The 25,929-nt window shown below is 46.9% G+C and overlaps 9 protein-coding genes across 9 annotated transcripts; 4 read left to right on the top strand and 5 right to left on the bottom strand.

Moving 5' to 3' along the window:
• Positions 1 to 2,570: 2,570 nt before the first annotated feature.
• BHQ10_003538 (uncharacterized protein) lies at positions 2,571 to 4,319 on the bottom strand (the record flags this gene model as incomplete). The annotated part of the gene is made up of 4 exons (XM_040875805.1): positions 2,571 to 3,199; positions 3,255 to 3,835; positions 3,885 to 4,006; positions 4,071 to 4,319. The coding sequence occupies 4 exons, from the start codon at positions 4,317 to 4,319 to the stop codon at positions 2,571 to 2,573; spliced, it is 1,581 nt and encodes a 526-aa protein (XP_040732042.1).
• A 1,441-nt stretch (positions 4,320 to 5,760) lies between these two features.
• Positions 5,761 to 6,721, bottom strand: BHQ10_003537 (uncharacterized protein; the record flags this gene model as incomplete). Its single annotated transcript, XM_040875804.1, has 3 exons — positions 5,761 to 6,026; positions 6,088 to 6,407; positions 6,480 to 6,721. The coding sequence occupies 3 exons, from the start codon at positions 6,719 to 6,721 to the stop codon at positions 5,761 to 5,763; spliced, it is 828 nt and encodes a 275-aa protein (XP_040732041.1).
• Positions 6,722 to 9,007: 2,286 nt separating this feature from the next.
• Positions 9,008 to 10,358, top strand: BHQ10_003536 (uncharacterized protein; the record flags this gene model as incomplete). The annotated part of the gene is made up of 5 exons (XM_040875803.1): positions 9,008 to 9,283; positions 9,361 to 9,541; positions 9,599 to 9,768; positions 9,896 to 9,995; positions 10,054 to 10,358. The coding sequence occupies 5 exons, from the start codon at positions 9,008 to 9,010 to the stop codon at positions 10,356 to 10,358; spliced, it is 1,032 nt and encodes a 343-aa protein (XP_040732040.1).
• Positions 10,359 to 11,312: 954 nt separating this feature from the next.
• BHQ10_003535 (uncharacterized protein) lies at positions 11,313 to 12,318 on the bottom strand (the record flags this gene model as incomplete). The annotated part of the gene is made up of 2 exons (XM_040875802.1): positions 11,313 to 11,990; positions 12,055 to 12,318. The coding sequence occupies 2 exons, from the start codon at positions 12,316 to 12,318 to the stop codon at positions 11,313 to 11,315; spliced, it is 942 nt and encodes a 313-aa protein (XP_040732039.1).
• A 1,227-nt stretch (positions 12,319 to 13,545) lies between these two features.
• Positions 13,546 to 15,829, bottom strand: BHQ10_003534 (uncharacterized protein; the record flags this gene model as incomplete). The annotated part of the gene is made up of 3 exons (XM_040875801.1): positions 13,546 to 15,123; positions 15,182 to 15,517; positions 15,569 to 15,829. The coding sequence occupies 3 exons, from the start codon at positions 15,827 to 15,829 to the stop codon at positions 13,546 to 13,548; spliced, it is 2,175 nt and encodes a 724-aa protein (XP_040732038.1).
• An 893-nt stretch (positions 15,830 to 16,722) lies between these two features.
• On the top strand, positions 16,723 to 18,398 carry BHQ10_003533 (uncharacterized protein; the record flags this gene model as incomplete). The annotated part of the gene is made up of 3 exons (XM_040875800.1): positions 16,723 to 17,073; positions 17,128 to 18,059; positions 18,125 to 18,398. The coding sequence occupies 3 exons, from the start codon at positions 16,723 to 16,725 to the stop codon at positions 18,396 to 18,398; spliced, it is 1,557 nt and encodes a 518-aa protein (XP_040732037.1).
• Positions 18,399 to 19,071: 673 nt separating this feature from the next.
• On the top strand, positions 19,072 to 21,378 carry BHQ10_003532 (uncharacterized protein; the record flags this gene model as incomplete). The annotated part of the gene is made up of 6 exons (XM_040875799.1): positions 19,072 to 19,184; positions 19,253 to 19,515; positions 19,581 to 20,128; positions 20,208 to 20,469; positions 20,531 to 20,974; positions 21,041 to 21,378. The coding sequence occupies 6 exons, from the start codon at positions 19,072 to 19,074 to the stop codon at positions 21,376 to 21,378; spliced, it is 1,968 nt and encodes a 655-aa protein (XP_040732036.1).
• A 385-nt stretch (positions 21,379 to 21,763) lies between these two features.
• Positions 21,764 to 23,358, bottom strand: BHQ10_003531 (uncharacterized protein; the record flags this gene model as incomplete). Its single annotated transcript, XM_040875798.1, has 2 exons — positions 21,764 to 21,951; positions 22,008 to 23,358. 2 exons carry the CDS (start codon positions 23,356 to 23,358, stop codon positions 21,764 to 21,766), a joined length of 1,539 nt encoding a protein of 512 aa, XP_040732035.1.
• Positions 23,359 to 24,401: 1,043 nt separating this feature from the next.
• Positions 24,402 to 25,548, top strand: BHQ10_003530 (uncharacterized protein; the record flags this gene model as incomplete). Its single annotated transcript, XM_040875797.1, has 2 exons — positions 24,402 to 25,208; positions 25,282 to 25,548. The coding sequence occupies 2 exons, from the start codon at positions 24,402 to 24,404 to the stop codon at positions 25,546 to 25,548; spliced, it is 1,074 nt and encodes a 357-aa protein (XP_040732034.1).
• Positions 25,549 to 25,929: the final 381 nt, after the last annotated feature.

Raw genomic sequence — 25,929 nt, 5'->3', positions numbered from 1 at the left:
TTAGCGACTTCGGCGAAATAGCCTACGTACATATGACAGTCTGATATTTGCTAGTAAGATCAATCTAGAACTAGCGAGGAAGTTCTCGAAGAAGGAAAGAAAAATCAGCATGGAAATTCCTCCTTTTGCCTCTCTCCCCCTCAACCCCAACCACCCACCACACTCAGCATGGGCTGTTTGGGGTGAAAATGACGAACTCGGTACCCTCAACCACCTTACCAATGATGTCGTGGTAATGGCAGCCCGCGAAGAGATCCGTACGGGAGCTCGAGTAGGCCTGAACTGGTCTTTACAGCAGATGCGAAAACCGCCTTCGTTTAGGAACGTGTTGGATCATAGAATTGGGACTATTGAGGGAGGTGTCATGCATGTAATACTTCCTTCTCTCCAGGGGGTTTTTTGGATAGGTGGAAGGTGCTGATTTGAATAGGATGATACGCTTCATTTCAATACGCAGACGAGTTCGCAGTGGGATGGGTTCAGGCATTGTGGATATGCGGATGGGGCGTTTTATAATGGGGTGACTGGAGTTGAGATTCTGGAGAAAAGGAGTGATAGAATTGGTATACATGGTATGTTTCTTAGCATTCTGGTGACGGATATTGGGAGCTAAATGGCGATAGCTTGGTGCAAGCAAGGAATAGTTGGACGGGGGGTCCTTGTCGACTTTTGGTCATATGCAGCACGACACCAGATCCCCTTTGACCCGTTGAATAGATCAGTCATATCACTTGACACGATCAACCAAGTTTTAGAGGAAAGCAGAATAACAATTCGGAAGGGCGATATATTGGTCATACGCACAGGTGCATCTATCATTCCATCGTTTCCATTGAACCTATTCTAACAAAACCGGATTCAAGGCTTTCTAAAAGCCTACTCAGAGGCAACAGAAGCACAACTCGAGCAAATTATGACCGCAGATCCACTACAATACCCCGGCGTCGAAAACTCGATTGACTTCGCGGAATGGTTATGGAATTCAGGTATCGCGGCTGTGTGTACTGATTCGCCTGGATTCGAGGCAATGCGTATGTCCCCTTTTACATTCTAGATGTTTTTAAGGCTAATCATATGCAGCCCCTCAAGGATTTTTCCTCCATCCAGTACTGCTAGCAGGTTTTGGCATGCCTATCGGTGAGTTGTTTGATTTGGAAGATTTGGCAGATCAATGTGAAAAGACTCAGAGGTGGTCCTTTTTCTTTACTAGCGAGCCACTTAATGTGGTTGGTGGAGTTGCTAGTCCCCCGAATGCGTTGGCTATTTTTTGATATCGACTATGTAAAGGAGTCATCACTTCTCCGCTCTAATTTACAGATCTTAGCATGGTGGAGGTTTTTTTCTTCTCATGTCAGGGGGTTAAATGTATTATGGGGTCTTTTAATATCGATATTAAATTCTTTCATTAAAACATGACCAAAATCTGCTTCAAAGAAACTCTCCTCTCGTGCTAGCCAAATTATCCTGAAGTCCTCATTCGCCCCATCTGCCTTTTGAACCGGACCCGATTTTCGAAAGTCGTGATATCGATCGAAGAAGTTGTCCTGGTAGTAATATGTTCCCCTCTGTTCAAGCCCCAAAGCAAAGTTGACTCAAGATCTATCAGGCAGCAATGTACATAGTATTTTTGGCTCTCTTCAATTTCCTCAGCCATCAGTCTGGAGTGTGGATAGGATTCAGGCGTGTCTCCTTTGTAGCCTGTGTGATCCCATCGAATGTGACACCCCTTCCCCAATGCACCTGATCCGCAACATCTCGAGCCCTGCAGAACACAGTCCACTCGCATTTAGCCAGAGCCATTGTATATTCCTTGATATCTGCTTGGAACACTGTCATTGCGGCAGTGTATTTTGTGGAGTTTCTGACCCATTTCGCGGAGGCCATAGTGCTGGTTTCTGATTCTACATAGAACATGATAGCCCCATCGCTCTTAAAAAAGTCACCGTCGAAATATCGTAAATCTAAACCATTGGCAATCACAATGACACGGATAAGACCCTCTGGTGTCGTGTTCATATCAAATCATAATGTACATCCTCCGTGGTCATGCCAACTGTGAAATCCTTGAGATATTAGTATTTATTGCGGTTATACTTTGGCTCAAATGGCGGAGAGGAGGTTTAAAAGGTAGATCCTTGAGGAAAAAGTGAAGATCTTGATTTAAGAAGTGGAATAACGCAACGTTAGCCACAACGCCCGAATCAAGTGTGATTTCAATTTTCAATGGCAGCTTCGGCATCCTGCATGCCAATGGATAAAGTGGCATCCTACACGTCTGACTAGGTATCATAGATCTTATTTAAATCCAGTCACTGATCAGTGCCTCATTTCGTGCATCATTCCTGGGCATCGTCAAAAGCTGGCTACTTGCTGCACTTCCTTCCTTTTGAAAATCGCCAGCGCACCCACTGGAGTAGCAATGGATTATTCTTCGGATAATTAACAGGACGAATCTGTTAATTATTTTTGTCCTAGATACTATACAACAAGATATAATGAGGAGCGTTTCATGGTCCGAGCTCCATTCTACCCATGAAAGACAATAACGTTGCGATATTTGGAGACATCTCCTACGGGCTCACCACCCCATACCAGCAAAGACCCAAAACAGCCCCAATCAAAATCGCCGCCGCAGGCGGCACACCAAACCACGCACTCTCGGTATACGTTACAGTCGCAACAACCACCCACCAGGGATCCAACGCCAGACTTTGGCCGCTTGTGGTTTCCGGCGTAAGGTACCCAATATTCCACAAACGGTAAACAGCCGTGAAGACCAACCCGACAGCAGTAGCATTGAGGCCATGCAAGAGATTAATAACCCATTTGTTCTTGCGCATAACGCGCCAGAAGCTTTGAAGGGCAACTGCCAACGTAATTCCGGGGATAAATATTCCCAAAAATCCGAGAATCGCGCCGAGAACTGTCGGATAAGGCGAAGCGCGTAGCGCAAGTGCTCCGAGATAGACGGCAAAGTTGAAGTTGGGACCTGGCCATGCTTGAATCATAGCGAGACCGAGGAGGAAGTCTCGGCCAGAGACCCAGCCGGGACCAACGACGTAAGAGCGAAGGAGGGGAATGACGACCGGTCCACCGCCAAAGATGATTGTACCAGCGAGATACATGTTGGCGAAGAGGTCCAAAGTAATGTCGGGKGAAGCTTTTACGCCACGGCTGACGAGAACGCCGATGAATGAGGCTACGATACGATTAGTGCTTCCAATATATTGAAATTTTGTAGCGCTATTACTTACCAAAAAACACAACTGCGATAACGATACCCACGCGGATTTTGATGGCATGGTCCTGATGTATGTCTTGTTGAACCTGTTGCGTTTCCTGCTCTTGCTGCAAATTCTGTGGCGGCTTCGAGCCTGGAATCGGCGTCGCTGTGGCACCCACATTTCTCCTTTGAATACTACTAGCATCAGTCGGCTGGGCTCTCTCTTCTAGAGGGACACTATCTTCGATCGAAGCCTGCTCAACCTGCGATTCTGTATTCGACTTTCTCCGCTTAAGCTTGGATTTCAGCTTTCCGACACTTTGCAACATCCATCCGTACCAGACAACAGCTGCAATACCGCCGATCACCATGAGCACGGGAAAGTACCACAGCGCATTATAGCACATGCCGGCGCAAGCACCAAAGACGACCAAAATACGAGAGAATTTGTCCTTGATGGCTTTGTTGGCTAGTTGAACAGCTGCAAGAGCAATGATCCCGACTGTGGAGGCGTTCATGCCGGTGAGTAGGCCATAGACTGGTCCAGGAAGGACTTCATTGATGTGTTGGACGCCAAGGGCTAAGGCGTACATGGTAATTGCTCCCGGAAGACTATACAAGGGATCAGCAGTATTTTTACTCGTTGCTTTGATATTCCTACCTCCAAATTAAGAATGTTAGTACGGCAGGAATGAAGCCAGCGTGCAGTAATGCGAGACAAAACAGCATCTTCGTGCTTCCCGGCCCTGGAAGTGCTTGACATATCGCAAACAACTCTTGGTACTATGATCACTCTGTTAGCTCCCACAACTATCAGCACCAGGCAAAATGGGAAGAAATGCCTTACCGTCTGCTCATCAACCCATCTCTCTCCAGTTTTTGCTTCAACAAAGCGCTGATGAAAAATGCCAAAGTGGACTGGCGGACCTCCGAAAGCTGTAAAGCCGAGGTCCCAGGKGCGCAGAAACACGTCTAAAAGACGACTGGGTAGAGATTCTCCGCCATGAGTCTCAGTCTGCACAGTTCGTCTCGATTGATGACGAGCGATCAGAGACTTCAAACCGGACAAATTCTTCGTGATTGATGTTGAATGCATATTGTATCCTGCAGGTTCCTACGATTCATCAAGCGAGTATGTAGAGACGAGAGCTACAAAATTTAGGATGACTTTTTGTAATCGATCTAGGGTTACTTAGCTTTAGCCAATAATCATTGAAGAAGATGTCACGCGTCAAGTGTGGCAATTAGGCTCATGTCTGTGCGTATGCGGTTTTTGGTTCTCCCATTCGGCGTTTACCCTAAGGATCCCGCGTAACCCTATAATTCCGTCATTTGGCGTCTTCTTGACTGATTTTGACTAATTTTGACTAATTTTGGAGACTACCAATTAAACACCATGTATAATAAATGTCATTGATGTTATAGCTCCTTGTATTCACGATACCGATGTCGCACCGGTCAATTGCGCTGGCTTGACTGCTCCAGATGAATGTCAACTTCACCACCTGGACATCCCTGCGGCGGAATCTTTACTTATATATAATGACATGCAGAGGGTCGTTCATATCTCAACCGGACCTCGGAAACAGCAACAACAACAACAACAACAACAAGGAACAAAAATCGATTGCTTAATACGACGGAATGATTTGAAGTAATATGTATGGAGTTCGCAGCATTACATCTCCATCCGGCATGGAGACAAGTCGCTGAGTTTATCGTAGCCTGATCAAGGAATTGCTACGATATCGCTGACTTGCAATTGCTCCCCACCGGAATACTAATTCTGTTCGTGATCGTGAAAAGCTCGTATCTAATCAAAGGGTTGGATCGTGACGGGGGAATCGTTGGCAGCAATTCATCTTGGTACCGGAAGGCAGCACAAGTCCATTGGAGACGGAGAAAGAAATTATTGAGAACATACAAAAAAAGGGGTACCAGAAGAACTTTGTATAATACGATGTAAAATCATCAGTCCAACCAGAAAAAAGTAATGACCAGTGCCGGGCTCGATCCGGCGACCTTATGTGTTAAAGTTACTGTGTAATTCACGGTAATGTTAAACATACGAGATAACCAGCTACTCCAACCGGCCATGGAGACAAAAGCAGATTTTACACCATATAGACCTAATGGACAGAGTCTCGGGGTCCGTCACCACAAGAGAGGTGAGAAAACGTTCCATATTACTTACTCATCATGTATGAGTTATCTCACCTCTGTGGTAGTGTTGTGGCTGACCAATCGACCTACGACCCGCAAAACACCCTGTAGGCCAATTATTTTTCGTGAAGCAAAAACCCCATACGTGGAGGGCCTGAAGTAATAATAGCAACTAACTTTTGTAAGGAGCTCCTCTACTAATCATCCGGTGTACTAACGTCTCGTATCACAAAACATAGGATATCGTAAGGTAGCACGGTTCAAGTGCCCTACGCTGCAAGAATACAAAGTCTAGCGCCATGGTATTAACGCTTTTACTATCACTGTAATTCTGTATCAGGATGTTGAGTGGCCAGTAGTCTTAGAACTGACTCTCAGAGCTCGTCATGCCGTTGATATTGACAAAGACTTCCAAACGTTTGATCTTGCATGTCGCGATAAGCAAGTGCAAAGCGCGCTCCACCAATAGAGGCGAGTAGAATGCCATGTTGATCACCGCCCTTTATGACCATATCTCTGCCCATAACATTCTGAACGGCCCGTTCGATCAACTCGCTATCGGAATAGCTTCCTATGATGTACACTGTGTCGAGCCGTTCACGACATGATCCGGAACTACAGTCATTTGTGCATTGCGCCTCTATACGACTATGTTAGCATGATTCCTTGCTGCCACAGCCGACTCGAAGTTGGATAAATACCTTGAAACTGTTCTACTGCTGCAGCCAGGTATTCCCCTACCCATTGCACGTATTCGCGTTCTATTTCTTGCAAATCATTCCAGTAGAGAACAGCGTTGATCCTCTCGTCTGTTCGCAAGGCATGCGGCAGAGCTAATGGCCATTCTTCACAGTGCTGGGTATCGTCTGTAATGTTGGTCCCAGCACAGCTATAATGTATGAGGCGACGTGCAACAAAGACCGAGTGAGCTAGCTGGCCGTATAAACCTCCATGCTCCAGTTCCTGTTTGAGCGGCGCATTGTCCATCAAAATATACCTCATGGTCACTTCTTCGGCGATTCTATAGAAGCCTAGATGGTCCAAAGCGCGATTGTACAAACATGGACATCCCTTTATCTGTATGTCCAAGTACCTTTCTCCATAATCTATCATAAGAAAGACTTTACAGTTCGACTTTTGTTGTCGAATCAGTGTGTCCATTTTATGGTAAGATTCTGCAAGTTGTGGGATATTCTTCAAGCTTCGGAAAAGACTGCGAAATTTCTTCGTGCTCTCAGGCGGGTTCTCATATGACTGAACAGCTGTTTTCCTGTCTATCAGGAGTTGTGGATCGATACCGGCGGCGACGACTGCTTGCATCAAAACCTCGTTCATGGTTGTGTTGAAAAAGTCCGGGCCAACAATAATCGCTGATCTTATTTCTATTCCCGTATTATTGTGGGATATTTCCTTTACCAGTAAGAATGCCTGGCGCATACTATCCTCGAGCTCCGCGGGGCCAAAGCTAATGTCTAGTCTGGCCTCTGGTGTCGGTGTGAAAATCGTAATGTTTAAAAAAGATATTAGAATATTATTTAACCCGAGATCATTCCAAGGAACGAAATTAAAACCCAATCTATGGGAAATATCCTTCCAGAAATCGTATAAAGCAACAAGATAGCCTCGCGAGATCTGCCATACCCGGTGAAAGGGTCCGCTACGCTTCACAGATTGTCGTAGCGATTCAACGCTTTGACGAAAATGTTCCAAACGTAATATGCTGATGTGCTTCCCAAGTTCTGCAAGGCCTGGATTGTTTGTGTCTCTGTAAAGTACGGCTGCTAATGTAGTGACATTTGAAAGAGAATGGGCATATGAAATCGTGCTACATAAGTGTCAGCTTTTATCTCGAACAAAAGGAGAGCCGAAAAGAATCTGACATCGTATCCCCACCCAGATGAATTGCGATAGGTTGAGGAAGAAGTTCTTTGTCGAAGCAGTCGGTGGAGAGTTTCTGAGATGCAGCACACATTAAATTACCTGTCAGTAAAAGTAGGGTGAAGAAGATATAACGAGAAACTGATATGAGCATTTTGCAGTTGATTATATCATCTATGATACCAAGAGTCCATCGAATTTCTCTTGCTGACAGGTAGTTTGGCTTTTGGAAAACCGAAAATGACAATGCGCGCTGAAAATATTAAATGGCGAGATGTTTGAAAATGGAAAATGAAGCTTGGTGTTAAAATATAGCTGTAACGCGAATAGGAAAGGTCGCTCTGTAACAACAAGAAGGTTAAATATGAACTCACACGCTATTTTACAAAACCAGAACGCCATCATTGGTTTCAGGCAAGTAATTAACTCAGACAGACGTAAAATATATACATTCCCAAGTGGAAAAAAAAAACCAAAAAAAAAATAATGACCAGTGCCGGGCTCGATCCGGCGACCTTATGTGTTAAATATACCATGTAATTCATGGTAATGTTAAACATACGAGATAACCAGCTACTCCAACCGGCCATGGATTGGTGGGCCGACTTTTGTCTATAGAACCCTGGCCTTCATCTTGTCTATCACTTAACTCTATACAAGAGCTTGAGAAAGGCAGAGTCCATATAATTATATAGCCACCTCTCCCTCCTTGTCTCAATCTAATTGACATGGTTTGGCATTGCATGAAGAATTATCTTCAGGTTGATTTCTCTGAAAATATAACACTACCAGAGCTTAGGGTGGCCCTTACAGAGGCCTAGGATGTTATTCCAGCTGCCAAGGGGCTTCCTGCAAGATCACTGAAATTCATGCCTGAACGTCGCTTTGCAATTACTGAGCCAGCTGGTGGTCATACCAAATCTTGATATCAATGTTCTTTGTATTAATATTTCGTGCGTGTATACCAACATCAAATTCATCTCTACTTAATAAAGAAGTAATGTCTGACAGAGCTATTTACTTGAGATGCCAGTATGGGAGTAGACTCTTGTTCAATCCTGGATTGGTATATCACGATACGACAAGGCAGAGACGCAGCTGAACAGAACAAAAGCGACATGTTACGTGTTAGTCTACGTGGAAATCTTTTGGGACCTCTACTTGTCTATCCCTCTAAACTTCAATCGGCCCTTTTCATTAATCATTGTGTCTTGGAGGCGATCTCTAGACCACATGACCGCATCCATTGCCTAATTAAAAAATCGTTGGCCTAGTAAAATAATGTCAAAAAACTTAAAAGTGCCGAGCCGTTACTAGTTCAGATGCCAAATCCTACGCTAAACGTAGTTTCCGATCTGACCAGTCACAGCACGGCGAACAGTTCCACAGTCATCCTTTTGCTTCGTATTCGACGGCCTAGAAAAGTCATTGTTCAGTTCGGGATTTGAAGAATATGAAATCAAGGAGATAAGTGATGAAATTTCGCTTCTAACAACCTAAATCCGGGTAAACATCGCACATGAATCTTGGTCAGTACTTTGGGAAATACAATCCGGCGTAGATATGACTGTTACCTCCGAAACGTTCACCGACGACAACGTACACATAGACCTCAGTAGCGCGTAGAAGCAGACTTTATAAGGATGCACAAAGCCCTCCAAGAGTCGAGATACATTTGTCTACAACTACGAATTACACAGATATACAATATCACACAAACTACATAGTCCCACCGAGTCAATCATGTCAACGACTTTGAAGAGACCTACCGCCCTCCAGCCTGGGGACCGAATCCTGGTCACCGGCGCAAATAGCTATCTTGCTTCAAACATCATTGATCTTTTACTATCCCTAGGATATTTTGTACGAGGCACAATCCGTACTGAGAAGCCCTGGCTTGAAGAGTACTTTACTTCAAAATATGGCGCCGGCAAGTTCGAAAGCGTCATTGTCCCCGATATTACTCTCACAGAATCCTTGGTGAAGGTATTGGGTGATATTAGCGGGGTGGTGCACGTGGTATGGAATAGCCTCAACTTGGATAAATAAGAACCTCACTACAAGTATATATGGGTAAACTAACGTGTTTCCCCCAGGCTTCGGATTTGTCTTTTAGTGCAGACGCAGACAAGGTCATCAATGGCGTTGTCAGGGCCACCCAGTCTGTTTTGGAAGCAGCTGCCGCCCAGAAATCCGTCAAAAGATTCGTTCTTACTTCATCTTCCGCCGCGGCTACACTTCCAAGTGTCAATATCGAGGGTAACGTCGTCGATGAGAGTTAGTTCTATATGTTCCTCCACTACCACACTGTCTCGTCTAGACTAACAAATGCAGATTCCTGGAACGATAAAGTTGTTAAACTTGCCTGGGATGAGAATGACGACCCTCGCAAGCCTTCCTACGTCTACGCCGCTTCCAAAACAGAAGGTGAACGATTCGCCTTCAAATGGGTCAAAGAGCACAACCCCCATTTCACTCTGAACACTGTTCTCCCAAATCTCGCTGTAAGTGCTGCGCTATGGCTACCATATATCTATCTACCCATGCCCACTCGCACTATCTGTGCCGGGGTTGTACAGTTGTTGGTGCGAGTAGGCAAAGGTTTTTTTTTCTGTTTCTGACACAACATAGATGGGACCTTTCCTTTCTCCTGATTTCAACGGCTCCTCCGGACGACTTGTGCTCGATCTACTACATGGCAGTACCATGATAATGATGGCCGCGGGACCGCGTAAGGTCTCCAAAATCCCTTGGCCATTGGATCTATGTTAACTGACAAAACCCGGCAGAATACTATGTCAACGTCCAAGATGTAGCTCGTCTGCACGCCATAGCTCTTCTTGATCCAGAACTCAAGTCTGACCGATTGTTCGCGTTCGCCGGTACTTTTAACTGGACTGAAGTTTTTGGTATTCTACGCAAACTTCGTCCCAACGCCAAGCTCCCACCGGCTCCTGAAAATGAAGGCCGGGATCTTAGTGTTATTAAGCCCGCAAAAAGAGCAGAGGAGTTGATTAAGACATGGTTTGACCGACCTGGTTTCACTTCTTTAGAGCAAACTCTCAAGGAAGCGGTTGATAGTGCGGGTCTTTAGATTTAGCGGTAACTGGAGAATATATTTATCTTTCATGAAAACCTTTTGCAAGTGTACAGGTTAGAAGTGTCTTGCTAAATCCTAAATGTTAGGGACGCTGATGGTTTATTTGATTATCGGGTCGGTTCCAGGATGACGTAAATGTTGGCCTTGTACATGGGTATTTTGTGACTTTCGTTTGTGGCGTCTAATAATCTTATCCGATCAAACGTCTCTGATTTGCTCTATCATCTTTTCGATGTCCAGCTATCTGACACGATGCAAAGTTTGATTAATTTAGTTCGCCGTCCCGAGCAGTGAATTAGTATTGGATGGCTCTTCTCGGTGAGACTTTCTCTTTTATGTATAGGGGAATGGTCGATTTCTTAATCCTTTTTCCCCATCTTTTAGACAAAATCTTCTTCACAGCTACGATGAACCTAAAAAAGGACATATTTTCGGTCCTCAGTAAACTGGTCGTCAGCTACTATCCCGAATCCTGACGCGAGCGAAACCGCCTATCCCGTGCGATGGGCTGCAGTGTATCCCGAGGTTATGTGGGTCTTGTCTTGATATAACCGCTCAGTTCAAGATCATCTTGTCTTAGATTATGATTTTAAGATTAAAAGTAATACTCTTTAGCCGCTACAGTGCACCTACCAGAATCGGAGTGGAGCGCCTGAGGGATGTATTGATTTCATATTGAATTCCAAAAGTGCAAATTGAAGCATCAAAAGGAAGCCATCTTATATCAGAAGGCTTCCAAAGCCTTCCATATTGTTTTGGTTTTCATTACTCTCACGTTGAAGTCATAATTATGTTGGATAGAAAGGATGCGACGAGTCAAAAAATTGTAGCATTTGCCCATTTTTGAAGCAACCAAAACGTGTAAAGGCAGCGTGAATCTCCAGCGAGGAAACCTGAGCATGCCAAGTGATGCGAAATTTTCAAGATGACAAAGCTCCATGCATTTCTTCACGACCTAGATATCGTTGTCTCAAAATCTTCCGGCTCGCGTCCCAGTAGCTCTCCAAGGAGAGGGGAAACGAAAGCCGACTCTCCACGCCGGAAGGCCTCAAATGTGGTCGCCCACACCTTCGAATGATCCACTCCATGGTAGGTGAAGTTCGGTGCGAGCTGAGGCTGTTTCGCATACTCGTCCACGGAAACCTGGCGGATGCGCACAGGATGCTTCGCAATCCTTCCTAGGATGGCGACAGTCTCCTCTAACGTTAGTGTCTTGGATCCTGATAGGAGAACCTTTTTGTTTTTGTACTCGAAATTTGCCGGGTCCTTCACAAATCTCTTCAAAAGCTCCGCCGTGCCCTCTCCAAGCTCTTCGCGTTTAACCCAAGCAATTCCAGGGCCCGATCCATCGTGTGGGATTATGATTTCATCCACAGGGTGTTTAAGATCAAAGAAAGCCGTATAGAGAGGGTACGACTCGGAATATAGACCCTCTCGAATTACTGTGTATCCAAAGCCCTCGTGCTGGTGAGTGCACTCGTCGAGATATCTTTCAGTATCTAGATGCGCTTGCATGACATGGGCGACGGACATGTTATTATCTGGCTTGCCACCGAATCCCAAAGAACCGTAGAAGATATATTTCACTCCGCTCCGGATTGCCAGGTCAATCGCAACACGGTGTCGCTAGATAGACCGATGTATGATGTTAGAGTATTTCCTACTTTTCCGTGCCTCAAGCGGATCTCACCTCAGATCGATGCTCATGCTCTACCGACGCGTAAGATATAAGGAAAAGCGTATTCAATCCATCAAACGCGTGCTGAAGGCTCACGTCGTCGTCGTAGTCTGCTCGACGCAGAACTGCTTCTCCGAGGGGATGGTATTTCAGCTTTTCTGGGCTTCGAGCGATGAAGACCAGGCTTGACGACGGAAGCCGTGGCAGGAGATGTTTAACGGTACTTCCACCAATTCCTCCTGCGGCAGGAAACACTCCAACAATGTGGTTCACCATATTAATAAAGGATTTATGTGGAAGGCCTGATACAGAAAAGATCAGGAACGATTAGATCGTCTACCTTTAAATGATAATCGGCCGAGTTCCAAGCCATTTCGGAGTCTTTAACGATGAATTTGTCATCGTTGCGCAATCAATTCATTGAGGAAGCTTGAAGAAGATACGCTGATTCCGAATTCAATACATTGAGTGGTTCGAGGACCGGTCGATATCCAATGAGAGCCCCACGAGTGGATCTAAAATTGTATACGTCGCCATGACCATATCCGGAATAGCCGTAAGGTAACCCTGTCGATTCAATTTTCATTTAGCACTCTCACCTCGCCGTGGTGCCGGCTGGGAGCCTGGAGATACATTACCTGCTGGTATTTGCAGAGCTGAAAAGAGTCAGCGCGCTGTCCGCTGCCTAGGGCTCTGGTTGGGATGACCCCACCCACAGGCGACAAGAGAACACTTTGAAACTCACCCTACACACGACTGCGAAACAGATCCTACAGTCAGTGGACAGTTAAATTCGTGGGATAGGACACTCTCGGGCTGCTCTATTGAATGGAGATATCGCCGGGTTTAAGGGTACAGAAACGACCTAATGGAAGAATGCATAAGCAACATGACCTAGCATGCGTGTCCCATGCAGGGAAAAATAAGGCATTTTGGTTAGTAGGAGGGATAAAACTGTGTTGCTTAGCTGCTCTTGATATAGAGAGAATATGAGTGGTCTAACTTCTGCTACCTCTACAACAGGCTTACATAGCCTAGGGATACAAATCAATCCTTGCTCAAAGAAATAGCTACTAGACTCGCTATGGACACAATACAACAGGGTCTGGCCCTTCCAGAAGGCATAGAAAAATAATCAAAGGCCATCGACACAAGGCATGTAAAACACCCTATATGATTGGGAACCTTGGAAGGGTTTTGTAGCCCTTTAAGGTTAGTACCTCCAAGCGAAATAAATATCATTCATGCTATTCAGCGCATTTGTTATCATAGATGGGGAGTTACAAATAAAATTTGTTTTGGATACAACTTAGACACGTCTCCTAAAGATATTTTTGTGAGAATACTAATCCCCAGCACCACGTAGAGGTGCTTGTCCACGCTAAGATGAGTGACAGTGCCAAGCTATCTCACAACATTTCATTGCTATGCCTAACATTAGATGTAAGTGCTATTCAACGAGATTACAAAGACCTACATCGAGTGCCGTGGTTCTTGCCAATTTCAGCTCCACACATCTTCATGATAAAGACCAGCCTTTTTCATCTTCCTAGTGATCATGGTATCTGCATCCTCTCGACTCTGATCGCCAGCTTCCGCCAGTAAATCTACAAGTCTTGTTCTCACTTCTCTCGCCATAGAAGCCGAGCCACAAATATAGAAAGCTGCGTCTTGTTGAAGGATAAGAGGCATGATGTCGTCCTTTCTTTCCACAAGTGCGTCTTGAACATAGGTCTTCTTCTGCCCTGACAATCTCGAGAACGCCGGAACCATGACAAAGTTATCTCCCAATAGTTGCTCGTATTCGCGCCACTCATCACGATAGAGGTAGTCAGAAGTATCGTCACGGCAGCCAAAGAAAAGTATCATCTTGCCCACAGACTTGCCCAGTTCCGTAAGGCGGTTTCGCTCTTGCATGAAACCTCTGAAGGGAGCTATGCCTGTGCCCGCCGCAACCATGATGATTGGCGTCGCTGGATTGGAAGGCAACTTGAATGTTGAACGCTTAATATGCATATAAACTTTTCCACTTTTCAGCTTGTCGCGTGGACCATTGAGGTCGTATATGGGAGCTTCCTTCGCGATAGTCGGTTGCTCCTCGCTACTGAGCTTGCGCTGGTGAGCCAGAAGAAAATTGGTTGCCAGGCCGAAGAACGTCTGATCTTCTCTGGATACTTTCTCGCTCAGAAGGGAACGGTTGTTGACCACAAAGGTGATTGACGGTTGTCGCGGCTGCTTCAGTGGCGAGCTGGAGATGGAGTACCTTCGTGGCTGGATGCGGTTGAAGTTTTCAACCAAAAGAGAGAAAGGCACTCCCGTCCATGCAACTTTCGGCTCAATCATTTCCATTATCTTCCCCACAGATAGATAGCGAGAGGTCACTTCGTTACGGAAAGCTTCCTTGGACTTGGCTAACCTTAAGAGAGAATCTGTTGCTGCCTGTGTTGGCGCGAATTGTGAGAGGCTCATAAGGAAATCGCGCGATACCAGGCCTCCAATTTCGAGGTAGTATTTCAGCAGTACTTCTCGAGTTGTCGGAGAAGGAAGACTGCAATTGCTGACTGCGCCATCTTTGGCGGCTATTGTGATAGGTTGCTTTCGGCTTAACTCGTCGTCAAGTCCTAAGACACGTAGTAACAGGTTCACCTCGTTGTTCGCGTTGATGGGCCACACAGACAAATGATCTCCTGTTTGGTATCGCAAGCTTGGAACAGCAGATAGATCGAACTCCATGTGCATGCAAACACGGTCTTGTAGTGACGACAACTTCTTGCTCTGAACAATAGGAGCAGGGTAAGGATTGGTAGCGTCGTATGCCACTCTGTCCTTCAACCCGACGAGGACTTTCTCACTATGCTCTCCCAGATAGACGAGGTTGGCATCGACGCCAGTCTCGATAATATCAATACTCGGTTCGTAGGTAAGTGGGCGTTCGTGTATCGTGACGATTTCTTTGAGGATTTCAATAACGTCCTCCTTCCATTCCATGAAGGTTTCCTCGGTCGTCCCGACGCTTTCATCTGCGAGTCCAAGTGGACCAACTCGCTGCGCTCCCAGGTCCAACAGAATTTCGTCGACGACCTTAAGGATAGAAAAATATCAGCGAAAGAATAATCAATGGAGAATGATGGCGAATTACCTTTATTACTCGATTGTAATATTTGTAGTTCATGTTACCCATGCCCATCGCACAGTATCGAAGTGTGTCCAGTCTCATTCCTTTCTTATGCATCTTCTTGATACCACTGACGAAACTCACGGCGTTATCTGGTGGATCGCCTTCACCATACGTTGATAGGAGAAACACTGCGAGCTTGTCACCGGTAAGGGAAGCTAGGTGTTCGGGGTCGTAGTCATCCAAGTCTGCAACCATAGTTTTGAGAGCATAGCGGGCGCGCCATTCACGAGAAAGTCTTTCCGCAAATCGTTCAGAGACTCCCGATTGCGAACCCCAGAAAATGGCTATGTCGGCATCCTGTCAAGTGTATCAGAAATAATTCGTATTATAGCCGGCGATTACGCTTACTATATCTTTCAGCCTCTGCCCGATGTCTCGCGTTCGCTTCGGTTGCACTTTTAGATCACCAGACTTCTGTGGCGCAACATACATGACATATGTGTGCGGATCTGGTTTGAACCAGAGCTTTCCACTCCCAGAGTGGAAGATCAATGCTATTGCGAGACATAGCAGCACGAACCAGTCACCGGGTCGTAGCTGTAGGGAGAATTTTGTTAACCTTGAAAGAAGGTAGTTGGAAACAGCGAGTCCCGATGATGATGTCTCCATGGTGCTGGACTAGACACAGTAACGCCGTTATGCTGTAATGAATAAAGCTATACCTCCCATCTTCGTGCCGGTAGCGCTTTTAATAGACCGCATCCCTTGCTCGTTATGTTTGTGACCAATCAATCCCACGGGGATTCTTTCCGATCTGAATGGTACCTACTTCCATCACCTCCACTAAATGGATTTGTGAAGATAATACACCGTCGTCTGCCCTAACTGAATTGTTGAAAATGTATCCTGCAAGCTCCAATGCAGTTCGGCAGCATGACAACGTGGGGTAAAGAAAATGGACAAGGGAAACGAGACCCGAAGGCCATGCGTTCGATAGTTTTTTCCTTTTTCAGGAGATGCCGCATTCCGGCGGATGGTCCTAGCGGCCCCAACGCGATGGTTAAACTTGTTAAACGCTTATTCACAATTCCCTAGTTAACTAGCTTTACGAAATTCTCCAACATTTCTTATTACGAAGTGTTTACTGTGCCATGCGGTCAGACCAAAAGCCCTTCCAATCCGAAGGCATGACTTCGTGGCGATTTTCCTCTATCGTCGAGTCCTTCGAGGTCTCCACTTGCTTTTCGTGGGAGCCCCAGACTATTGGCCTTGTCGAACTTCATCTGATGCCCTTGCTTTGCCATCCGGGGTCAAAAACCCGGGGTCAAAACCCGGGGTGTGGATAGGGAGCTGAATCCGTGTGTCGGCAATTGATTCTCCCTAGATTGAACCGCTATAAGGTCCTTATCTTGAGCTGGATCCCCTTACAATATCCTCAACTCGATGATCCCATTCTTTCAAGGCAACTGATTTATCTGCTGGTTGCTGTGCAAGGATCCATCTACTTGGACAGTGTCCGTTCATCTTATCCATATCTTTCCATTCCATCTAGGAGTGACACCATGTTTGAGTTCATATCAGGAAGACTCCTGGTGATTCTCATTACCTTTACATGTTCAACTAGTTTCATGCTCTTTGGCTATGACCAGGGAGTCTTATCTGGCATCATTGGCGCCGACAATCAGTTCGGTGAAGACTTCGACCATCCCGATGCCAACACTCAGGGACTCATCGTCTCGGTGTACCAGTTGGGCAATGTGGCAGGATCTATTGCCATATTCTTCTTAGGAGACTACTTGGGAAGAAAGAAGTCTCTCGTCTATGCCACCATTATCATGCTCATCGGTGCCATCTTGCAAACGGGTGCCGTAAATCGCCCCATGATGTACGCTGCCAGAATCATCACCGGAATTGTAAGTGCAAAATCTTCAAACCGTGATTGACTTTGAGACTAATAAGAATTACAGGGTAACGGTGCCAATACGTCGACTGTGCCTGTCTGGCAGGCCGAGACAAGTACGGCCAAAGAACGGGGAACCCTGGTCGCGGTCGACAGCTGTTTGATCATCTTTGGCATATTGATTGCCTACTGGATGGACTATGGGTTTGCTCTGGTCTCTGGGCCCGCTCAATGGCGATTTCCCATAGGCTTTCAGATGGTTTTCATTGTCATTTTATTGTTCTTTGCGATGATCCTTCCTGAGAGTCCTCGATGGCTGCACAAGAAGGGACGGCACTCAGAGGGTGACGCAATCATCGCTCGTCTGGTTGGCAAGAATGTTCCGGAGAGCGACCCTCGCGTTGTTGAATTATCCACAGAGATTGTCAAATCCATTCAACTAGAGTCTGCCGGCGGTCCTTTTAAGATGAAAGAACTGTTCCAGGGTGGCAAAATGCAAAACTTCCGCCGCATGTGCATCTGCTTCGCCGTCGACGCTTTCCAGCAGCTTGGAGGAATCTGTGTCATCACTTACTATTTGCCCAAAGTGCTTTCTGGATCGGTCGGCATGTCGCGACATATGTCCCTTCTAATGTCTGGAATCATCACGACTGAGTACTTTATTGCTTCGGTCATTCAAATCTTTCTGGTCAAGCACTTCCGTCGTCGTACCCTGATGTTCTTGTCCAGCGCAGGAGAGATTATAACTATGGCGATTCTCGCCGGATGCGTCTGGGACGGTCAGCGTGCAGCAGGTATCGTGGCGGTTATTATGATTTTCGGATACAACACTTTCTACGCTTTTGGATGGCTCACTGTGCCTTTTATCTACCCTGCAGAAATTACCACGTTGCGACTGCGTGCCAAGGGTGCGGCCATCGCCTCAGTGGGCGCATGGATAATCGAGTTTATGGTCGTCCAAATTACCCCGTACTGCGTACAAAATATTGGATACAAAACGTGAGTTGCTACCCATACACTGAGGTTGCTTAGAGCTAGATGTTTATTTACACGGTTCTTTCCAGGTACATTGTCTTCGCAGTCCTGAATGCCGGTGTCATCGTTCCGGTGACCTACTGCTTCTTCCCGGAAACTGCAGGCATGCGTCTCGAGGACATCGACCATATCTTCGAGGCGGGTGGTATAACTGGTGGTGTTCTGTCGAAGAGTGGCCGCGCTATTGACCGGCGAATCGATATCGAAGGGACATACCATGACGACGCTGGAATGAAGGTCTCGGGACCTGGCTCAGAGCCTCAGGTCGCATCTGAGATCTACGAGCATTCAGAGAAGACGTAGATTAAGTTTACTTTTTGTACCTGTAATGCAAGAGCTGCAGATAGGTTCAGGATGATCGGAATCCATGGGCATGCAGTTTTATGTATTCAGTCAGAGTTCTGGCAAATGTCTCGGTTATTTGTTTAACCAGTCATTTCCGATATACGCAATACCTATTCCTTTGATTTTAATGATAACATTCTTGATTCTCATTTCCTCATTGTTTAACACATTATCATTGAAAACTGGGTGGCGCGTCTGCGAATTAGACGGTTCGCATAACAGTATGAAATTAGTGGCAGGCAGAGCCCGGATCAAAAGTTAATACCGTCCAAATGGTAGGAGGCAGCGTCGTGAAAACCGGGCATGAATGTTCCTGGATCAACGGATTGCAGATTACCTGTATTAGGAGACACCGAGTTGAGGTGTGGGTTTCCTCAGATGCTAATTGCAAGAGTATTCCCCGCAGTTTACGCAACCCCGCGGCGGAGATGGCCCCGAACGCGGGGATCAATCTAAGGGTTGTTTGGTATGTATGTATATTACTGTAGCAATGCACGGCCCATATGGGAAATTCCACGCGATTTCCCTGGCTAAGTGGATTCTCGCTTATTTGAGATTCGTGCCGGCCGGAGTAACAACTCGAGTCATTTTGGGTAAATCGCCTCGTTCGCCTTCTTCGTCCATCCTGCAGATGCTTAAATCGTCGTTTTTTACACTCCACACTTGTATGCACATGTCAATTTACGTTGCCAATGCCAACTACGGAGTGTTACAGATTATGCCTAAACGAGGACGGACTGGATGGTGAGCCACATGGCGCGGCGTAATGTCGTCTATACTTCACCGGCTAATGCTTTTGTCCTTTTTTTCAGCTTGACTTGTCGCCGACGGCATCTGAAATGCGATGAGGAGAAGCCGGTATGCGGACGGTGCAGACGGACTGCCAGGGAGTGCATTCCAGACGACTTGTTAACCTTCCGGGATTCTCAAAAAGTCGCTGCGAGAGCTCAGCTCAGAAGCAATGGCAGCGCAACCGCTGCATTACCGCGCGACGACGCCGATAACTTCCAGGACGAGCCAGAAAACGACCGCATCTTCGCCGAAGACCATCAGTGGCTGGCGACGCCATCAAAGCGTAAGGACCACTATTGTGTATTGCCAGGCATTTTGTGATCTGCTTACTTACAACACTATATTTAGTCTCCTTTGTAGATGAAACCTCAATAGTGACTGCCGAATATCGCCACCAGCACACGCTCTCTGATGTGAGAAGCCTGTCTGGATGCCCTCCCCACCGAGATCATTTGTCTCCAGTCTCCACTCCAGTAGCTCAACAGTCATTGTCAACGCAAGTCAGCAGTTCCCATCCTGCTGCAGTCCAGCATAATACTACTAGTCCTGGCGCAAACAATGCTAGCTTCCCCAGACGAGACGGCTCCTTCTCTGTCCCCGGGCTAGGTCTGGGAGGACTTGGCCTTCCTACAACGGCCGCATCGTCCCCGTGTTACCTGCATATGACCTCTCCCCACCAGACAAGTTCCAGCGCTCCACTACATGGCAGCGACCAAGTCCACGTGGCAAATCAGTCCGGTCGTCTTTCCCATGTCTCGCCGGAAATGCTCAGTAGCCCCGAAGCACTGCATCGTAAAGTGGGTCTACTACTGTATGAGGATCGCATGTTATTGCCTTTCAAGGTGCCGCAAGAGGCATTACTCTTTCATCACTATATGGAAGCTTTGGCTGCCTTCGTAGGTGTTTGTGATACGCGGTGATCCTAATTGGACTCCCTCCGCACTAGTGCTTGGCTGACGGCCATTCTCACTGCAGCTAGATATCACCGACATACAGCGCCACTTCGCTGTCGACGTGCCAGAATTGGCACTCAGCTGCCCCGTCCTGCTCAATGCTCTAATGGCCTTCTCCGCTCGCCATCTGAGCCGAACTACGGATTTTGACTCGGCCGTAGCCGATCATTACCATCACGAATGTGTCTCTCTGATTATCCCGATGCTGGATCAGAAATATCTGGTGGCAGACGAGACCCTCTTTGCCGCAGCAGTCATCCTCCGAGCGTTCGAGGAGACCAATGGTGCGTTAACCCTGCCAGAGAATTCATTACGTGATTAGTGCATTGACGCAACTTACCTTAGAGTCGCAAATGGGCACCGAGCCCGAACACCACCTCACTGGAACATCTGTCTTCGCAAATGCCCAGTTGGAATTCCGCACCTGGGGTGGCTTGGGTCACGCGGCTTTTTGGTTGTTTGTGCGACAAGACATCTATATGTCTGTATTGATCCAAAGACCTCTCAAAGTGGATCTTGCCGGATGGGAAGATCGTCTGTCCTTCGATCTAGGATTCAATGCCACCACGGACTGCACGTGGGCCAATCGGATGACTTGGATTGTGGCCGAAATTGTCAGTTTTTGCTTTGGCGATCGTTTAAGCTACGTCAACTGGGAGGCTGCACGCGCCAAAACAGAGCGCTGGAACCTTACCCGACCCCCGTCATTTGATCCCATTTTGTACATCGAACGCGATGAAGACGCGGGAAAATATTTCCCAGAAATTCGACTAGGGCACCCCTGGCACGGTAAGTGACAAACACTGGGCACAGATATCAAGACGAGTCAATCGTACTGATCCGCCTTGAATATAGTAACAGGAAATCAGTACTACTACATCGCAAAGCTGTTTCTCGCCATTTACAACCCAGTCGTACCTCGAATCGGTTTGGGTTACCAGCGCCATCGCAAAAGTATCTCAGATGAAGTACTTCGAAACGCTGAAGCCGTGTGTGGCATTGCGTCTGCCACTTCTCTCGTTGCGGCACGCTTGACTGCTCGCACGGCGATTATTGCCTGTGGGCCGTGGTTCCATGACCGTCCCCGGGCAGAACAAGAACTATTGTTGCAGTTGCTTAAAAGGACTGAAATGGAGAGCGCTTTGCCCACGGAATCGCTGATTCAGGGGTTGATGGTAGAATGGGGGTGGTAATCATGTGTGCCCGGATAATTCAAATGTGAATTGAAGGTACTGGGCAAGTGATTTATCCGATTGCTCGATTGTATATATAACGTTATAAATGACCTCGTGATGTTTTTACACGATGAAATGAATGAACATTGGAATATTTACATAGCGAAAACGTTTCACGAAAATGAATGGCAATAATTAGTTGCATGGCACAACGCACTGACACACAAACACACTTCATAGACAGCTTGATATATATAAAACCTTCAGAGTGAGATGTTCTTGAACATCCATGTTATTCCTTTCACTTATCCTCAAGACAGGACGAGTTGTAATGACCCTAGCCCTAATTCGTTCCCAACTTCCACGTAACGGTCGTAAATGGACAATTATTCGAATGCCGATTTCAATCATGACCAGCAGCACTTTCAGGCGTGAATCTCCGACGAATTCGCATCATCATGGGTCCCGGATGCGCGTTGACCGTGTCTTTAGTCTCAAGTTCAAAGCCGGGACTTTCAAATTCGAACTCATACCGACGCATCAGTGTACCGACCACCACCAACAGTTCCATATAAGAGACATTTCGGCCAACTAGAAATACTTGTCAGTAAAATATTGATAGTCATAGTAAGAAGGAGTGGACATACTGCATCCCCGACCACCAGCCGAGAAAGGAATGAAGACTTGTTGTAGATTAGCCGCGTCGTCTGCAAGCCAGCGTTCAGGCTTATAAGTATATGGGTCCTCAAAGAGTTCAGGGTCATGATGCAAAGAGTATGTAGGTACTGAAACCGTCGTGTTACCCGCGATCCATTCATTATCTACCATCATCCCCTCAGGAGGCGTGACACGAGGCAGGCCACCTCGCAGTGGTGGACGCATGCGCATGGCTTCGTCGACACAGGCGCGCAGGTAAGGCAGATTCTTGACACTGTCGTAGGCGACAACACCATCTTCGCCATCCAACTCTGCGTCGAGCTCCTTACGCAGCTTCTCAGCAGCGGCAGGCCATTTCGTGAGCAAGAAAATCGTACCGACAAGGACGATGGTAGTCGTGTCAGAGCCCGCATTCAAAAGCAAACCGCATTCGGCCACCATCTCGCCGAGCTCGAGGCCTAAAGGCTCGTGGTCCTTGTTCCAGACCAGGGAATGAAAAAAATCGTTCAATACAACGCCCTTCTCCATTTCGAGCCTGGTACGGACCATGTGCAGAACAATGCACGTGAAGTCTGCTCCACCTTTCCAGCCAGGATGCCACCAAGTGAGCCTTTTGAGCAAGCCGAAGCGGGATGGAATCCATCCCATCGTCGAACCGATCCGCAGCGAGTTACGGAGAGCGTTGGCTGGTTTGGTCTTATATACGGCTCCATCAAACTTCTGGGCGACCATCATGTCATCGCCACGCTCCACACAACCCAGACTCTGACTGAATACCAGATGCCCTGTCAAATCAAAAAGGAGCATATTGATGTACCAACGCACGTTAATTAGCTCCTGGGTGGCGGCTGCTTTGTCGAAACGATCAAGGAGTTTTTGCACGTCGTCGACTACCAGATGTTCCATGTCAGCAATGCGCTTCTGCGAGAACGCAGCTGCAAGGCGTTTGCGTTTCTCGCCATGAGCCTTGCGGTCCGTAACATCCAAGCTGCTTTCATGAGTGCCGGTGAAGGAGATGTAGAATTTGTCCTTCTGGGCGGGTGTTCCGTGGCCATAAATGTCTTTCAGAGCCTGCCTGCCAATGAATGACACATGGTTGGGGCCAACCCTTACGATTTTGCCTAGACGTTGGTGCGCTTCATGTGTAGCCATCGGTCGTCGGAAATTATATGCGTGATACATCATCCAGAGGTTCGTAAACCCAGCGATGCCGGGTGCTGGGAAGCGGCGCAGCTTCTTCGGATCCCGAAAGTAGCTAAATACAGGCCATATGAGAACGGCGCCGACCAGGGCAACGATACCAAGTTCCCACAACCCGAGAGGAAGAGCCATTCCGTTCATTTTTCAAGGGATAGACGAAATAAGTGCGGGAAAAGACACTGCTCAAACAGGTCGACTGGGCGAATACAGTGAATGAAATGTTGTCTCTATGGATGAATTGACCTTCTTCGCAAGCATTCGACAGACTGCACCTGTTATATTGAGGCAACTGGCCCTATGGACCCAAAGGTCATTGCCTGGCTCGACCAACCCGGCTTGGGAGGGCGACTTTCTGGGGTCCCCATTGGTAACTCCGCTCTGATGCAGCATCAGGTTAGTTGTTACAACGCCGATCAAATTTGCCGAACGGTCATTGCAGCATCACGAGTCTGGGGAATATATGAACAACACATGATTCCAGGTTGGTCAATCCTCATCGCTAGAACAGGAAAAGCGGGACGACGCATGACATCGCGAGAGTCCAGCTGATTTTGGACTGATTTCGTATATTCTTCGACTCATTGGGATATTTCCGCCGAAGGAACGAAACTCTGTGTGATACCAGAGGGGAATCAACGCAGAAGCCATACGCTCTTTTCGTATCTTTTTTGGGGAAATGTATTTATCCCATTTTATGTCTTGTGCAAGTTTTTGATCCTTGAGGGTTATGATCGTAGAGTTTACAATCGCTTAATTATTCCCTTTTGGTCTCCGATTTTTCACAGTCGATGAATAACAGATATTAGTCTCGTCACGTTGACTTGATACTTCGCGGGGTCATCAATTCAATATGTCTAAGTAGGTTTTCAACCCGGAGTCCAATGGGTGGGACCATTCTAAAGTCATTTGCGGGGATCAGGCTGTAAACTCCAGGTTCTAGAGATAGAACTGGTGTGGAATTCGAGTGCGCGCAAGTGCTCCATGCTGTCTATGTACTTAATTTTTCCTCTGTATCCCCGCGGATCATCCTCACTGACGCCCACATATTTCGTTCCCATAGCCCAGAAAAAAAAATGTTCAGTACAGTCAGAGCTGTTAGGAGACCAGCAACAGATATTCTATCTTGCATCTCGCGAACCACCAGTGTCAGAGGTCATGCGACAATCAGTGATCTCCCCGACTCAATGCTTGCATGCCAGATCCTTGAATACAACAAACCACATCAGATCCGAAGAATCCCAACGCCTCAGAACCTCGCTCCTCATGAACTTCTCCTTAAAGTTGCAGTTTCTTCACTCTGCCATTCTGATCTAGAGTACCAAAATGGTGCGCTTGATTGCGCTCTTCCTGTGACAGCCTCCCATGAAGGCACTGGCGTCGTAGTTGCCAAAGGTGATGCCGTAACTCGTTTCGATATCGGTGACCGGATAATGGCGGGACAGACTTTCGACCGCTGCGGCAAATGTGACGACTGCAAGGGACCGGAGAACTATCAACACTACTGCGAGCATCAGGGCCCTATGATGAGTACGGAGCGGAACGGCGCGTTTCAAGAATACCTTGTCGTCGATGCGAAACAAGCCTGTCGGATTCCTGACGAGATGTCGTTTCTTACAGCTGCTCCGCTTGCTTGCGCTGGCATTACTATCTGGAGGGCGATTCTGCAGACGCAGCTCAAAGCCGGGCAATGGCTTGGTATTGTTGGCTCCGGTGGTGGATTGGGCCATTTGGGAATTCAATTCGCCAAGGCCAGGGGGCTGAAAGTGATTGGAACTGATGCTAGAGAGGATGGTTTGGCACTTTCACGGGAAGTTGGAGCAGATCTTGTTCTTGATGCCAGGATGGGCAAAGAGGAAGTGCTGCGTCGCGTTTTCGCAGCAACTGGTGGAAAAGGCGTAGATGCTACCATCACAACAAGTGATGCTAAAGCAGCTGTCGCAACGGGTTGTGGTATGACTAGAAGGCATGGCACGATGGTTTATGTTCCGGTGGTAGGCATTCCAGACCGGGTGTTACCTCTTGCTGGACGAGTTGGGCCTAGCTAATCTGTCTATTTTCATTTAGGGACATGAAGTTTGCATTCCCTTCCAGGAACTGATCTTTCGCGATATTCGAATCAAGGGGTCTTTCCTCTGTTCTCCCAAGGAAGCGGAGGAGATGTTGGATGTAGTGGTCAAGCATGACATTCAAGTGAAGTCCAGTGTTTTCCACGGCATCCAGGAGATTCCAAAGGTCGTTGACATGCTTCGACATGGAAAATATCAGGGAAAAGGGGTGATTGTGATTGATGAGAATGCAGTAGATAACAAGAAGACTCCATTATTACGGTAATAACGTTAATCTATAATAAATACATTGATCGTGCTGCAAGTGTGTTTCCAAACGTAGGCTGGTACAACACATTATAATACAACTTAACATTCCTACGGAAAGATCACGGATGAAAACTGGAATTCGTGCAAACTCAGTGGGTCAACTTAACCTGCTAGCAAGTTGTGAAACTAAGTCATGTTGATTAAACTTACATTAGAGCAATCCCCCGAAGTGTTTGATAAGTCTGGAAGGTTAACACTGAAAAAATCCCACTTAATCCCCAAACTTTTTCTGATCAGCTGATTTGACTGAGAGACTCTAGGCGCCGTACCTGAAAGTCTGAGCGTTTTGGTCGCGTCAAAGCCCTCGGCAACTTTGAATGGCACTCGCCATATTAGG

The sequence above is a fragment of the Talaromyces amestolkiae genome (genome assembly GCF_001896365.1).
Source record: "Talaromyces amestolkiae strain CIB chromosome Unknown scaffold5.1, whole genome shotgun sequence".
Classification (NCBI taxonomy): Eukaryota; Fungi; Ascomycota; class Eurotiomycetes; order Eurotiales; family Trichocomaceae; genus Talaromyces; species Talaromyces amestolkiae.
Note: the sequence above shows the minus strand (reverse complement) of the source record. Positions and strands in the feature narration are given on the sequence as shown.